General features: G+C 42.4%; 1 protein-coding gene across 3 annotated transcripts in view; it reads right to left on the minus strand.

Moving 5' to 3' along the window:
* Positions 1 to 16,889, minus strand: part of FAM114A1 (family with sequence similarity 114 member A1) — a 91,864-nt gene that overhangs the window by 19,597 nt on the left and 55,378 nt on the right. For all 3 annotated transcript variants that reach the window (XM_064285956.1, XM_003411301.4, XM_010591413.3), the window contains exons 4-8: positions 12,214 to 12,327; positions 11,976 to 12,082; positions 8,625 to 8,759; positions 4,882 to 5,034; positions 3,740 to 3,863 (exon numbers count right to left, since the gene is read on the minus strand). In XM_064285956.1, coding sequence (XP_064142026.1) covers positions 3,740 to 3,863; positions 4,882 to 5,034; positions 8,625 to 8,759; positions 11,976 to 12,082; positions 12,214 to 12,327 — 633 coding nt within the window. The remainder of the gene's footprint in view (positions 1 to 3,739; positions 3,864 to 4,881; positions 5,035 to 8,624; positions 8,760 to 11,975; positions 12,083 to 12,213; positions 12,328 to 16,889) is intronic.

Raw genomic sequence — 16,889 nt, forward strand, 5'->3', positions numbered from 1 at the left:
CTTTTGCTTGTATCCCACATAATTCTCAGGGTTTCTTCACTTTTCTTTGTTCTGATTTTTCCTCAAACAAGAGTTGTAGCCAAGTGTTTGTTTTCAATTTCACTGATTCTGTCTTCCATCATTTCAAACCTGCTCCTCAGCCCTTCTATGACACTATCCTTTCTGAAATTTTGTTGTTTATCTTTTGGATTTCTAATTGTTGTTTTTGTATGATTTCCAGTTGTGAATTTATTTTGGCATTTTGTTCCTGTATTACTTTCCTGAATTATTCCATTTTTTGTCTGTATTTTCCATGAATTTGTCTGCCTTTTCCAAAAATTTGTCTATTTTTTCCTTATTTTTGTCTGCTTTTTGCTTTGACTCTTGGATTGCTCTGAATATTAGAGATCTGAGTTCCCTGTCAGGTAGTTCTAGTGCCTTTTCTTCTACTGGAAAGTCATCTGGTGTTTTATTTTGGATGTCTACTGGACCCATCCTGTCTTTTTTTTTAATGTTTTGATATTGTCTGCTGTCTTTGGGACATTCAGTAGTTATTTTCTTCATTTATTTATTGTAGATTTGTTTCGTCCTGCTTTGTTGTTTTATTTGGTTATGTCTGAGCAGGTGGGCTGTGCTTGTCTCTAGTCACAATGCTTTTCACCTCCTTGTCCAATGGGCAGGGCCAGTCATTTAGCTATGGAGCAGCACGGCAGGTCCAGCTGAAGGGGAGGGGTTGGGATGGGTTGTTTGTGGCATGTACTAGGGCTGAACAGGGTGGGCCAGGAATCAGTGCTGGGCAGGTTCCAGTAGGCCGTGCCCGTACTGCTCGGAGGTGTGATGTTCAGTGCACGGTACAGGTAGGCAGGAAAGAGTGGGGAGGCTGTGATGTGTGGAGCTAATAGGGGTATGGGAAAGAGGAGAGAGAGGAGCCAAAAACAGGAGCCAAAAACAAACAAGCAAAGAGGAAAAAAAAAAAAAAAAAAAGAGTGCTAAGGGAGCTTACCATTGGAGCGGAGAGATGAGAAACCAAGAAATTAAGAAAAGGAAAAAGAAAAGAGAAAAAGGGAAAAAGAAAGAGAAAAAAACTAGAAAAAATTTGGAAAACAAAAGACAAGACCCCAGGAGTCCCAAAGTCCCACTGGTGGGGCTGCTAAGACTGGGAAGTGGCTCCTACGCTGTGCAGTATAGTCTGGCCAGAGGGGGTATAGATGTCACACAGCACCAGGTATTCAGGAGACAGGAAAAGAAGGTAAGTGTAGAGAGACGAGAACTGAGAAATGAAGACAGACAGAAAGGGAAAAAGAGAGAGAAAAGAAAAAGAAAGAAAGAAGAATAAAAGAAATGTCCCCAGGGATCCCACCTACGCAGCTGTGCAGGTTGGGGGAGCTGCTCCTAAGCCGTGCAGCACAGCCCAGCTAGAAGGGGTTCCCAAGCTGCGAAAATAAAAAGAAAACAAACAAAACAAAACGAGGGATCCCACCAGTGTGGTGTTGTGGGCCAGGAGAGTGGTTCCCCAGCCTTTCAAGAAGAAGCAAAGATGGCACACAGAGCCAGGTGTTCCAGAGAAAGGAGGGGGAGGTGGTAGGAGGCACAGAAGAAACCATAAGAGACAGAAAGAAGCAATACCAGCTCAGGTGTCTGGCCAGTGTGGGCAGGGTGAATCCAAGCAGCCTGAGGCCAAAGTAGTTGCCTCCTGGCCAAGAGATTGCAGCCGGCGGGAAGCAAAGGAGGCCGAAGGAGGGGAGGGGGGAGAAGGAGGGGCTAGGAAAGCATATATAACTCCTAACCGGGTGCTCATCTCCCGCTGGGAACTTTGTGAAGCTGCTTTCCCGTATCCCCTGTCCACTGATCTCCGACATGGATGGGGCAAATCCAAGCGGCATGGACACTACACTTCCCAGCCGGGCCGAGCCACCACAGCCAGCCAGGAAGCTCCACAGTAGAGCAGTGGGAGAGAGTGGGGGGCAGGAAAGCGTGTATTGCTGGTTACCAGGTGCTCTGTTTCCTGCTAGAAGTTCTGTGAAGCTGCTTTCCCGTGCTCCCTGTCTGTCCATCTGTGACAGGAGGCCAAGGTGGCGGGTCCGTGCTGCATTGGCTGATGGGGCCCTCAGCACCTATCTCTCCTCGCTCTCTGTCCTCTGTCAGTTTCTCATTCCATTCGGTGCTTGGCTGAGTGCTCTCTCTCTTCATTTGGAACTTTGGGTTCCAGGAATGACGTTTGTCTGTGTTTTACTTAGTTTTTTGGGTCTGTGGTGTGGAGGGACAGTGTGGTGCTTCTGTCTGTGGTGCCACGTTGACCAGAAGTCCTAGGCTGTAATCTTTTTGAAAGCAGATTGCCAGGTCTTTCTCCTGCGGAGCCACTGGATGAGTTCAAACCAACGACCTCTCAGTTAGCAGTTGAGTGCTTAACCATTGTGCCACCATGGCTCCAAATGTTTTACTATATATCCTGCTCCCAAATGGACAGCCTAAAGTAGTCGTTAAGCATGCCCAACTTTGAGAACAATTTCCCCCTCTCAGGGAACCCCTGCTTCTCACAAAATAGCTCTGGTCTCCTCAGGGTCAGATCATTGTTGGACTGGGCTATTACGGAGGAGGTACACCTGGGCCACCTTAGTGACTGCCAACCTGAGGCATCACACCCTGGTGCACTGTGGAAAAAACAGCACACCCTTTGTCAGAACTGGGCTTTTCAGGTGGCCTGTAGGACACTTACGGGGCCATTGGTGGGTTCAGCGGTAGAAGTCTCCCCTTCTATGTGGGAGGCCTGGGTTGGATTCCCAACTAATGCACCTTACGAGCAGCCACCACCCACCTGTCGGTGGAGGCTTGCGTGCAGCTGTGGTGCTGACCAGTTTTCAGCGGAGCTCCCAGGCTAAGACACACTTAGGAGAAAAGGTCTGGGGATCTACTTCCTAAAATCAGTCAATGAAAACCCTGTGGATCACAACCGTCCAATCTGTAATTGATCAGGGGGATGGTGTAAGACCAAGCAGCTTTTCATTCCATTATAAATAGGGTTGCCACGAGTCAGAGGCCAACTCCACAGCTGCTAACAACAACAACAAGACACTTATAAATACATCCTAAGTCTTATACAAGGAGCCTTTGTGGTGCAATGGTTAAGCACTTCACTGTCAGCCAAAAGGTTGGTGGTTTGAATCCACCAGCTACTTAGCAGAAGAAAAGACCTGAGGATCTGCTCCTATAAAGATTACAGCCTAGGAAACCCTATGGGGCAGTTCTACTCTGTGCCCCATAGGGTCAGTATGAATTGGAATCAACTCAACAGCACATAACGACTCTTAACGCATATAAATTAAAAGGAATAAGAAAAGTACGAAATCTATTTAAAGACTTGTTCACCATCGACATTAACCATGTTTAAGAATTTCCACATGCAGATAAAAATGAGATGTTGGAGCATAAACTCTAGTTATCAGCCCCTCTAGTGCAACACGTTCTTTGTTTAATCTACCCCAAGTACTTACTGCACGCCTATGGTGTACTAGGGATGGTGCTGGACATCAGAGAAATAAAGATACCTAAGACAGGAGTTCCCGTCCAGTGAAAGAATTGTAAGTCAATGTGACAAGCTCCTGAAACAACAGCAGATGCACTGGGTATTTTGGAAGCCCAAGGAAGAGCACCTGAATTAAGTTAAGTCCACCCCGTTCAAAGGGCTGTGTTTATTAACAGCTGTTTCATAAGGATTATACCAACCGTTTATCTTACAATTTAGCCTGTTGTTTTCCTTTACCTTGTTCTTCTTGATGCTCTTCATTCTCTAATTCTTTGGCTGCAAAGATGTCTTTAATGGAAATTAGGTCATTTTTTAAGATTTCCAGCTTCTCTCCATCGAGTGATGCTAAAAATGACTGAACCTGAAAAAAGAAATGGGTCAGCACAACTGTCATCTTTTCTTCTCATTAATAGCTTTTACATACGGCCATCCCCAGCTCTCCCAGGGCTGAGGAGGCTCCTGGGGTGGAAGGCAACACTGGGCTAGAATGTTGGCTTTACTGCCTACCAACTGTGCAATGTTGGGCAACTTACAGAAGTTCCCTGGGTCTTGGCTTTTTCATTTTAAAAATGAGATTCACACTTCATAGTGATGCCGTGAGGGGAAATGAGGCACAAATATAAAGTGCATCGCACCAGTGCACACAGCAGATGCTAAATAAATGGTGGTGGTTAAAATCTTCAAAAATCTTCTATCATAGTGGTTAAAAACACACTTCTGTTTCAAACCTGGGTTCAGATTTCAGCTCTTCATTTACTAATTATGTGACCAAGAAAGGAGCACTGGAAGCATAGTGCGTCCTTTGGACCTGGGGTCCCTGCACTGAGAAGCTCCTCAACCAGGGAAGATTGATGACAAGGTCCTTCCTCCAGAGTCAACAGACAGAAAAAGGCTTCCCCAGGAGCTGGTACCTGAATTTGGACTTCTAGGCCACTAGGTTATGAGAGAATAAACTTCACCTTGTTAAAACCATCTACTTGTGCTACTTCTGTTATAGCAGCACTAGATAGCTAAGGCAAGGGTTAAACAAAGAATTTTCTTAAAAGCGCTTATAGTGATGCTCAATAAATTATACATGTACACACACACATACTTGCTCAAAAAGAAAAAAAAACCAAAACAGTTGTTGTCAAGTCGATTCTGACTCATGGCGACCCCATGCATGTCAGAGTAGAACTGTGTTCCCTGGGGTTTTCGATGGGTGATTTTTTTGGAGGTAAATCACCAGGCCTTTCTTCTGAAGTGCCTCTAGATGAACTTGAACCTCCAACATTTCAGTTAGCAGCTGGATGCATACCCATTTGCACCACCCAGGGATTCCATATACACCAAGAACACATAAATAAACATGTTATTCCACATGACCAGTGTAGATGTACCTTGCTTTCACTTTCATTGGACAGAATTTCCAGGGCTTCCAAGTGTGATAAGCCTTGATACTCATCAAACAGCATCCCATAGTGTGCAGTTCTCTCCACCGTGAGCTGCTGTGCCAGCCTCTGCTTCTCTTTCTCTTTGGCTTCCCTTAACATCTGCAGAAATAGACAATGTTTGTACACTGGATGTATTCTTAAATGCTTTCCACCTCATTTCCTGGATAAGACATAGGGGAACATCGGGAGGACTGACTTTGTATTGAGAAGGTAGGTTGTAGTCACTTTGGAATTTCTAAACGATGATTTCTTTTATTGATGCTACTAATACCTTTTATACAACATTCCACTTTGAATTTTACATGCTGATTAAGTACAAGACCAAACAAAGCAAAAATTCTACGCACAGGAACAAGATTGGAAAGAAACACACCAGAAGCTTAAGAGTGTTTTCCACTGAAATGTTTTCAATGGGTGTGATGCATTTTTGTATTTTCTAAATGTCCAAATTTTCTATTATGTATAAGTTTTATGTACACTAGGAAACCTTAACCTGTTGTGACAAGATTGATTGCAACTTCTTCACCAAGGCAGACTTGAAAGCAGAAACAAGCTGGCTTGATTATATCTGGGATACATTATTTGTAAAATTTTGTGTGTGTGGTTATTGAAAACCTTCAATAAAAATTAATAAAATATAAGCTCATAATGTATTCATTGCCGTATATTTAATATAAATAAGAACATTAGCTCACGGATTCTTAGATTGGTCTCAAGAAGGATAACTGTGAATCAAGTCCCTCTCCATGTAGATAATTTTTCTCCAATTATTTTTTCCTGATTAAATAAAAAGACAAAATGAACCACAAGTCCATCAGTCACGTCCAATTTTTTTTTTTGATTCTAAGCAGCTTCTATTTGATTCTGCATTAAGTTTGCTAGGGGCATTGTTTATAGGGTTCTTTAATAGCTGTGGAAACCCTGGTGGTGCAGTGGTTAAGAGCTACAGCCACTAACCGAAAGGTCAGCAGTTCGAATCCACTGGGTGCTCCCTGGAAACCTTGTGTGGCAGTTCTACCCTGTCCTATGGGGTCACTATGAGTCAGAATTGACTCGGCGGCAATGGACTTGATCTTTGGTTTTAATAGCTGTGGGAAGCACAATAAATACACTGTCCACCACAAGATCACATGGGGAAGATCACTGAACAATAGATTTTGGTTTTCATTATGTGCCAATAAAGCCAAAAGCCTCATTCTCCTTTTGGGTTCTTAATGCCATTAGCCAAAATCTCACAGAGCCACACAGAGATTTTTCTCTCCTACCCATCTTTAAATTAGTACAGGCTCTGAACTCTAAAGTTTTCAAAACGACCCAATCGAATCATCCCTGAGAATTCTTTTTAACACCTACAATAAAACCCAACTACCACCAATGATTTCAGGGCTTTGTGGTGGCAAAATAGGATAGCAAAGCGACGCCGAAATTGCTTCCTTCCTTTACACAGCGTCCATCTCCAAATTTGTACTTTACAGAATAGAGGAAGAAGGAGTGAAATGGAAGGTTTGGGGAAAACGTCTCTCTGGAATGATTTGTATTCACTCAGAAATGGGGAGTGAAATTAAAGTCACCAAAAGAAGAACTGGCTTTAGAAAGGCTGCTGGTTCAATTTACCTGTCAGAGGGGACACTGTGGAGCCTTACATCTGTGGAATCTGAGAATTTGTGGACCACCCAGTCCCCATGTTACCCAGACTGTTTTGTGGACCACTGGGGTGAGATATCTAGGTGGTATCTAATTTCTATAGTAATATATTATTTAGTGTGGATTAGGAAAAAGATAATCAATTTCCCTATCACCATGGACAGCAGTTGCTCAGACCAAAAACCTTGGAGTTGTGCTTGACTCCTTTTATCTCATACCCCACATTCAATCCATCAGGAAATCTGGCTCCATCTTCAAAATATACCCAGGATCCACCATTCACCACCACCTCCATGGCCTCTGCACTGTTCTGAGCCACCATCATCCCTCACTTAGGTTACTGCAAGGTCCTCCTGAAGAGGCCGTTAGACTGCGAATTGCAGACCTCCTACTACAGGAAGCATACCTGATTAAGGACTCCACTGCTGCGCTTTGAAATCCATCCACGTTTGCACTGAAGTCATGCCTCCCCCCACTGCTCACTGGTGCAGCTAGGACACTAAGGCCGTCCTGTTCTGGAGGGACGGGGAATTTCTTTGTTGGCAGACTTCAGCTGAAGGACCCTGCGATGACTTTACCACTTCCCTTAGGCAGTTGAGGATGCTTCCACCCAATTTTCTCTTCGTCTCTTCTTCACTGTGTTCCGACTTGCATCTTGGTCTGATGGCTCTTTTAGCCTTCCTCAGCTCCTTCCCCATTTTATCTCACACAGGCATTTCCCCTTGTAAAATCCTTGCATGTTTAATCCCATCTTGACCTCTGCTTCTAGGAGAACCTAGGCTGATAAACACTCTAATTTCCCCGCCATTGACCCTTTCCCATTCAGTCTATTTTCAACATAGTAACTAGAGTGATGTTTTTAAAACATAAGTCAGATTCTTTGGCTCCTCTTTTCAAAACCCTGCAATGATTTCCCCATTTCACTAACAGAAAAACCCAAAGTCTTTACAAATGTGCTCCGGTGACCTGCTTTTGCCCACACCCTATTACCAACTGGCCTCATCTCCAATAACTCTCACCTTTGGCTCACTCCTCTTCAGCCACCTAGCATACTTGCTGTTCCTTGTTCATATCAGATACTCCTGCCTCAGGGCCTTTGCACAAGCTGCCTCCTCTGCCTAGAATGCACTTCGTCCAGATTTCTGCACAGTCAACCCCCTTAACTTCTTCAAGTACTTGCCCAAATGTCATCACCTCCAAGAGCCCACCACTTTAATGTTTAACCCGCCCCTCATTCCTGATCACCCTCTTCCTGCTCTACTTTTTCTTGCTTATAGCACTAATCATTTTCTAAAACACTAGATAATTTACTTGATTATTTATTGTTTACTGTTTGTCTTTCCCCTCCAAAATGAAAGATCCTCCAGGGCAGGGATTTTAACCTGTTTTGGTTCCTGATGTATCTTTGCTGCTTGGAATAGTGCCTGGCACGTAGTAGACGTTCAAAATGCATTTGTAAAACTAATGAATGAATGATGTATTACTGTTTAGAAAGAAGGTAAAGTCAATGTTGTGGTAACCCAGCTTAAGCAACTGTTGCTAGGTGCCACCGAGTTGATGTCTACTCATAGCTTTTTTTCAGAGATATGCATAAATCTGTCCCTCTTTCTCCACCTACCTATCTATCTGATACCTCTGGTAGAATCCACGGAAACCCTGGTGGCATAGTGGTTAAGAGCTACAGCTGCTAACCAAAAGGTTGACAGTTCGAATCCACTAGGCACTCCTTGGAAACTCTATGGGGCAGTTCTACCCTGTCCTATAGGGTCACTATGAGGCAGAATCAACTCAACGGCAATGGGTTTGGTTTTGGTTTTTGGTTTGGTAGAATCCATAAGAAGTTGGCAACAGTGCTTGTCTACTAGGAAGAATTGCTGTCAGTGGCTGGGGAAATTGGATGTATTAAAAACTTAGTTTTCACTCTCTACCCTCGCTCTCGTGTCATTTGAATCACATACTTTAAAATACCTATTCAAAAAGGTGATAAAACAAAATCAAGTTAAAACATGACTGAAAGGAAAGATTGTAAAAGTAAATAACCCAACCTGAGACAAGGAAACAGTTCTCTCCATGAGTGTCTTGGTCCGCCTGAAGCCTGGGTCACTTTCTGCAAGGACATTCATGGTTTTCTTGCCGATGAATTCCAAAGCATCAAGACCACCAGTTAAGACGCTTTTACCCTGCAGATGAGATAACTGCATGAGATTAAATTTTTATGTTTTGCTCTTTCGCAGCCGTCAGCAACTCCTAGGTAACTGGCACTATCTTCAAATATTAAAATCGTTATAAAGTCACAATTTCTTCTCATCATGCAATTTATCATCCATTTAATCCTATTGTCTTTTTCTTGGAAAAGCATGTGTTGTATAATTTGTAGGGCATACAATGTTATTAAAAAATGAGGCTTAGGGAAAAAAAACCAGAGCACGTTAGGGATTAACTTTACTTGTGGGTATGAATAGATACGTATCTAAGACATAAATTAATAGGTGACCCAATTTCTGTTTTTGTTTGAAAATTTCTTAGCCCAAGTAACAGAATTATTTGGAGTAGTCTATTAAAATGTCAAATGCTTTTGCCAATTTAGGGAATTCTTTAATCTAGGGCCTTGGCATAGAAGACCCTCAGGCTATTTCAGGTGACTCTTACATATTTTCAGAAACTAGCAAGAACTGCCTGTAATTAATATGTTCATGAAATAAGACAGGTTGATTTCTATGTACTTTTGGCTTTAGAAACTGCTCAATTAGTTATTCCCCTGTAAATTCCTTTGTCAGCCATTGTTTTCCTTTATAGAAAGGTTAAAACAACCGAGATTGACTCACATAACCTGTTCACATGAACAGAACTGCTTACATATCTTTGCAACACTCAACTGCACAACTGTATTTCCAATATGCTACATTTGTGTTTTTCCCCACCTTAAAAAAAAAAAAAAATTTTTTTTCTTTTTTTGAAAAAAAATGTACATTATATTTTATATACATCTGTATACACTTTGCAGGACCCCTGGTGGTGGTAAGTGCTTGGCTGCTAACTGTCGGCAGTTTGAACCCACAAACCCCTTTGCTGGAGAAAGATGTGGTAGTCTGCTTCTGTCAAGATTACAGCATTGGAAACCGTATGGGGCAGCTCTACTCTGTCCTTTAGGGTCATTATAAGTTGGAATTGACTCGATGGCAATGCGTTTTATATATTTTACAATCTTTTAAATTATTTGTTTTAGTCATTTAATGCTGCTATAACAGAAATACCACAAGTGGTTGGCTTTAACAAAGAAAAATTTATGTCCTCACAGTTGAGTAGGCTAAAAGTCAAATTCAGGGTATTAGCTCCAGGGGAAGGCTTTCTCTCTCTGTTGGCTCTGGAGGAAGGTCTCTGTCCTCAATCTTCCCCTGATCGAGTTGCTTTCTTAGGCGCAGGGACCCCGGGTTCAAAGGACACGGTCTGCTCCTGGTGCTGCTTTCTTGGTGGTATGAGGTCCCCTTGTCTCTCTGCTCACTTCTCTCTTTTATATCTCAAGAGATAGCCTTAAGATACAATCCAATCTTGTAGGCTGAGTCCTGCCTTACTAACACAACTGCTACCCATCCTCGCTCATTAACATTACAGAGGCAGGAATTACAACATCTAGGAAAATCACACAATACCGGGAATCATGGCCCAATCCAATTGATACACATTTTTGGGGGGACATAATTCAATCCATGACATCATTTAATATTCATAGCAATGTTCGATTTCACTGAATTAACATACTTTATTAGTAATTTTCTTCTTGGACATCTAGGTTGTTTTCAGTGGAGCCCATCAATAATCATGCTACAGAACAGATTTTAAAATGTGCTTACTTTGGGAGGATGATGGGGCATCAGGAATTCACACTTTTGCATGATTTGATTAATTTTTCCCTATCATTCTATGCAGGATTAATTCAGTAGAGAATAAAATGGGAGAAGAAGGACATGCGGATTTTGAGGAAGGGGAGACCTGCTGGGGGTGTCCAGGATTTGGGCAAAGGAGACACACAGAAAGGACTTTGAGGATGCTAAAGACAAAAACGGAGTGCCCTGTACTGTAGCTCAGAGAAGCTATGAATTCCCATCTTGTACCAGAAACATAAAAGAGCTCTCTCCTATCCCCAACCCTATCAACTCCCTCGTGGGGGTACTTGACTTGTATTGCTATTTGACTCCTACAACATTTTTATTGCCCTTCCACCCTACCCAGTCTACCTGTTGCCATCGAGTGGATTCCAACTCATAGCGACCCTACAGGACAGAGTAGAACTACCCCATAGGGTTTCAGAGGAGCACCTGGTAGATTCAAACTGCTGTCCTTTTGGTTAGCAGCTCAACACTTAACCATTATGCTACCCAGTCTAGAGGTCCTCAAGTAGCAAGGAGAGGGGCAAAATCATTGTCTAAATTTCTGACATGCTCTGATTCCCAAAGTCTGGGTAAGATATCCTCATATGTGTGTCCACAGCCGTCTGGTTCTTCCCATGTTACATTATATTTGCCTGTAGAGTGATCTGTTTTCCAAGATATCGTGCCCTCTTGTTTACTAGTATATGCCCAGAACTGGCATCGTTTCTCGTACATAATAAGGGATAATCAACTTTTTTTAAATGAGAGTAAACTGTTTATGGTTGGCTACTAACTTAAATGTTGGCAGTTCAAATCTACCCAGCAGTGCTACGGGAGAAAGGCCTGGCAATCTGCTTCTGTCAAGATTACAGGCAAGAAAACCCTATGGGGCAATTCTACTCTACAACATAGGGTGGCCACGAGTTGGAATCAACTACACGGCAATGGGCTTGGTCTTTTTTTGCTGTTGCTGATAACAAGCTTCCTTTAGAAACAGACAGGGATGCAGGAGGATAAATCTAGGGTTATGGGAGCAAGGGGTTGGGAGGTATGGATGAGGGAGAATGCTGATCTTAGAAACACTTCAGAAACATCTCTAGGATGGAGTTCCCGACTCCTTACTGGCATTTTTCATCTGAATGGTGTTGTAATTTTTCAAATCAAGGGCTAGGAGACACAGATCATCTAGGCAAAACAGCTGTCTCGGTTCTGAGAAAGAGCCCTCTCTCCCCCCATCCCAAGGCTGTCCTTGTGGTTTGTTGGAAAGGACACTGTTAAATCAGACTGGAAAATGTTCCTTTTAAACAGCTCCTTTCTTTTCAACATAAAATACGTTTCATTTTGCCCTTGTTATTTTGGTTCCAAGGTTATGCCTACTCTGTAGTAGAAAGCATAATAAAACCATAATCCAAAGTTATGAGCAAGGCCATCTTTTCTCTGATGTATGCAGGTCACTGGTAAATAGAAATATCAGACAAAGGCATGCAGAGAAACAAGGGAAAACAGAGGAAGCGGGGCAGGACTCACTGTGTTTTGAACCACGTTGGTGATGGCTGACAGCATGCCCCGAGACCCTGACGACGGAGAAGTAGGCGGACTTTCTGTGGGGCTCTGATCTGTGGCAGCGTCTGTTACTAAACAGAAAAAAAAAAAAAATTCTTTTTGAGTTAATTTTGCTGATCTGAACTTGGAACCCTCTAACTGTGCACATAATGTAACAGAGCCTCAGTCCAGGGCTCCCCCCACCTCCAAACACATCACTCACTTTGAGGGACTTCACTTTCAGTATCAGGTTGGGCCCCTTCAGAAGACCCGGAATTTGTACTATGAATCCGTAGGGTGGCCCCTGCTTTTTCCTTGACTGCTGTCAACCCATGGCCTGTCAGGAGATAAAAACATGGTTCACGGATACATTACAATCCATGATCTGCAAATCCCATTAGCTAACCTTACAAAGTCTTTTTTTAAGTTATATATATAAATATTAAGTTATATAAGTACATTCTGATTGTAAGAGAAGGGTAGTGGTTAGCAGCATAACCTTTGGAATTGCTCATTTGGGTTCAAATAGGAGCTCAGCTTTGCCACTGCCTAGCTAAGTGACCTTGGTAAAGTTACCTAACCTCTCTGTGACTTAGTTTCCTCATGAGCGTCTATATCTCATCGGGTTGTTGAGAGGAATGTTGTTATTGTTGTTAGATGCCGTCAAGTCGGTTCCAACTCATAGCGAGCCTATGTACAACAGAACGAAACACTGCCAGGTCCTGCGCCATCCTCACAATCGTTGCTATGCTTGACCCCATTGTTGCAGCCTCTGTGTCAATCCATCTCATTGAATGTTTTCTTTCGCTGACCCTCTACTTTACCAAGCATGATGTCCTTCTCCAGGGATTGGCCTCTCCTGATAACATGTCCAAAGTACATGAGACAAAGTCTCGCCATTCTCACTTCTAAGGAGCATTTGGCTGTACTTTTTCCAAGATATTGAGAGGGATAAATGAGATAAATGTATGTTAAGTGTCTTTTAAGATGGAGAGTTCAGGGTATGGAGCTGACATGTCAGAATCAAAAGGCAAGTCAGTAGGAAAACCATTAAGTCCGCCCAACAGCTCCGATAGCTCAGTTGTCTTAAGTAGTGCCAGCGCCATTAGCCAGTCGCAGTTGGGTCGGTTCTGACTCATGGCAGCCCCATCTGTGTGTCAGAGTAGACCTGTGCTCCACAGGGTTTTCAAGGGCTGATTTATCACAAGTAGATTGCCAGGTCTTTCTTCTGAGGTACCTCTGGGTAGACTCAAACCTTCAACCTTTCGGTTAGCAGCCGAGCATGTTACCTGTTTGCATCACCAGGGACTCCTGTCCTAAGTAATAGTAAACACATAAACTGCAAAAGTAGTCAGCCAGGATGCAGAGCACTGGTTTTGTTCATCTGAGCAGAGACGACAGTTCTACTGTCCCACAGCCAGGGACAGTGAGCACTGAGTAAGTATTTATTGAATATAGAACTGACCTTCCCACCCACACTGGGAAAAACCAAACCTCAGCTTGACGGAGAAGTAGTCACGTCAACATTTTTTTCTGGAGAGACCTTTCCCCTTTATAGGCTCCCATGAGAAGACACAGCTTATCTCAGAGTTTCCAAACCGAATGAAGGAATTAATAGCCAACTGATAGCCCTAAATTGCTGTTTGGGTTCTTGAAGGAGAACTAATCACAGTACTCACCCTCCGCCTTAGCACTTAGAGAAAAAAATGAGAGATTTATCTAGGGACCTGGGAAACCTCAGGTTGTTAGAACACAAGGCAGCACCAATATTAACCCATTGCCATCAAGTTGCTTTGACACATAGCGACCCTATAGCCTGTTGCCATCAAGTCAATTCCAACTCACAGTAACCCTACAGGACAGAGTAGAACTGCCCCATATGGTTTCCAAGGAGTGCCTGATGGATTCGAACTGCCGACCTTCTGGTTAGCAGCTATAGCTCTTAACCACTACGCTACCAGGGTTTCCAGGGAGCGGCTGGTGTATTCCAACAGCCCACCTTTTGGTTAGCAGCTGAGCTCTTAACCACTGTGCCACCGGGGAAAAAAAGTCCCAAGTCATAGCAGTGTTTGAGAGCTAAATAGAAACACCCTGTCTTAGAAGGCCTTGCTACAATTACTGCTTGTCCACCTCCTGAAGTAAAGATACGGATGAATCACAAACCCAAGTAACAGTATTTTATCTATTGTATCCTTATTTATAGTCCCTGGGTGGTACAAATGGTTAAGTGCTCTGCTGCTAACCTGAAGGTTAGTGGTTCTAATCCACCCAGAGATGCCTAGGAAGAAATGCCTGGCAACCTACTTCCAAAAAGTCACAGTCATTGAAAATCCTTACACATGGGGTCGCCATGAATCAGAGATGACTCCATGGCAAGTTTTTTTTTTTTTTTAATTCTTATTTATGATCTTAATATAATCAGAGTACTGATATTTAGCAAATAAACATAAAAAACCAAAAAAACTAAACCAATTGCCGTTAAGTTGATTCCAGCTCCTAATTACCCTAAAGGACAAGGTAGAACTCCCTCATAGGGTTTCTAAGGAGCGCCTGGTGGATTTGAACTGGGGACCTTTTGGTTAGCAGACATAGCACTTAACTACTACGCCACCAGGGTTTCCTGGTGTTTTATTTTGTTGTTTAGTAAACAAATACAGGACTAATTATACTCAACGGAAATTACTTGTCATTATACACTACCTAGAAAACCCTGAAACTTAAGAAACATTATTCATAATATAGACCAAATATACAGGAGCCTTGGTGGTGCAAAGGTTGAGAACTACAGTTGCTAACCGAAAGATCTGCCGTTTGAATCCACCAGCCACTCCTTGGAAGCCCTATGGGGCAGTTCTACTCTGTCCTATAGGGTCACTATGAGTTGGAATCGACTTGATGGCAATGGATTTTTTTTATACATTTAAAGTTATGTGTAGATCATTAAATACACTCAAACTCATCATTGAGTTTTTTTTTTTTAATCAAGATGTAGTATACTGCTAAAACTAAGACTTGAATTCATCCTCTTTAGCTTCCAATGAATTCCAAACATTTCAAGGAAAACTTATCACACTTCATTATTTAAGTTATAGAATATAATCATCCATCTTAGTCGTCTACTGCTGCTGTAACAAAAATGCCACAAGTGGATGCTTTAACAAACAAGTTTATTCTCTCACACTTTAGTAGGGTGGGAGTCCAAATTTCAGGGCATCGGTTCCAGGGGAAGGGTTTCTCTCTGTGTGGGCTGTGGGGGAAGGTTACTGTCATCAATCTTCCCCTGGACCAGGAGTTTCTCAGTGCAGGGACCTCAGGTCTGAAGGATGCACTATTCTCCTGGCTCTTGTTCCTTGGTGGTACGAGGTCCCCATGTCTCTCTGCTCACTTCTCTCTCTTTTATATCTCAAAAGAGATTGATTTAAGACACAACCTAATCTTGTAGATTGAGTCCTGCCTCATTAACATAACTGCCTCAAATCCTGCCTCACTAACATCATGGAGGTAGGATTTATATCACATAGGAAAATCATATCAGATGACAAAATGGTGAACAATCACACAACACAGGGAATCACGGACTAGCCAAGTCGACACCCATTTTTTGGGGGGGGGCACAATTCAATGCATGACATCATCTAACTTATTTACAAACTGAGTCTATATGACTTGCCATCTTTTTTTAACACGTACATTTTCCGAAAGGAAATAATGTACATCCAAATCTCGAACCATGATTCTCATTCAGAATTCCAAGAGCTAAAATCAAGAAATAAACAAGTTTGAAAAGGCTGGAAGCCATCACCTGCTCCATCTTCTTTGCTTAAGTCATACAAAAGGATGACGCTGTTATCTCTTGACTGATGATTTCACATTCTTCCTTAAGACCATGTCACGGTTTAGCGACCCTCATTGTCATTATCTCCTCTTCCCCCTTTGCCATCCCTTGCAGATTAGTGCCACGTCTTGTTCTTTTCTCAGGCAATAACAGTTTCTCACCATCTCAGAACAGGAATGACCATGTATATGTACACATAAGCTACCTGTGGAAAAACCTGCTTTGTTTCTGGAAGGAATATGATTTTTATGTGCATATGAATGGCTGGTTGGGGTTTGGGATGCGTCTGTTTAACAGACATGGTAATAAGCTGCTATTCCAACTGTATTTTCTGATTAATAATTCTTTTTCTCTAAAAAAGCCTCCTGAACTTTAGTTTTATTAGCAGAAGTATATCTTTGCCACACTCTATTAGGACACAAAGCTATGATTTTTCACAGCTATGGTTTAGACTATGTCACACCCTACTTGGAAGAGTACGTTCTAAAACTTTACTTAGTGTGACATCTAGTGCCCAAAATGAGGAAGTTGTGATACTGAGTTACTATAGCCTTTTGCCTGTTTTTTTTTTTTTTTTGCCCGGGAGCAATTCATTCCCAGTTGTATTGATTCAGTTCTACCAATAACATCTATGGCATGAGAACAGCAACAGAGAAAAACAACCAGTATGAATAACATCATACACTTAGTTCCAGTCATCACGAACCCTAAATATCCTCGAGGAAATAAAACCCATAAAAAAAAAAAAAAAGTCCGCAGTTCTGAGGATGGAGTATCATTCACCCTTCTACTGGCTATGTTGGAAAAGAAGATAACGATAAGGAAGGAAAAAAGAAAAAGAAATAAACTAAGAGAAGGACGCTGCGCATGTGCAGTGATATTGTGTCATTTTAATGCAAATGTTAAACGATTGGCTGGTGTTTGATTTATCACCTACGCTCTAATGGAAAACACCGAAAACTGAGGAGGCAGGAGTCTTGTAGTGGATTCTGGCTCTATTATTTATTATCTGTGTGGTCTTGGGTGAGTTACTTAACCTCTCTGAGTCTCTGCTGCATCTTCCG

Source organism: Loxodonta africana, chromosome 5 (genome assembly GCF_030014295.1).
Source record: "Loxodonta africana isolate mLoxAfr1 chromosome 5, mLoxAfr1.hap2, whole genome shotgun sequence".
In the NCBI taxonomy this organism is placed as follows: domain Eukaryota; kingdom Metazoa; phylum Chordata; class Mammalia; order Proboscidea; family Elephantidae; genus Loxodonta; species Loxodonta africana.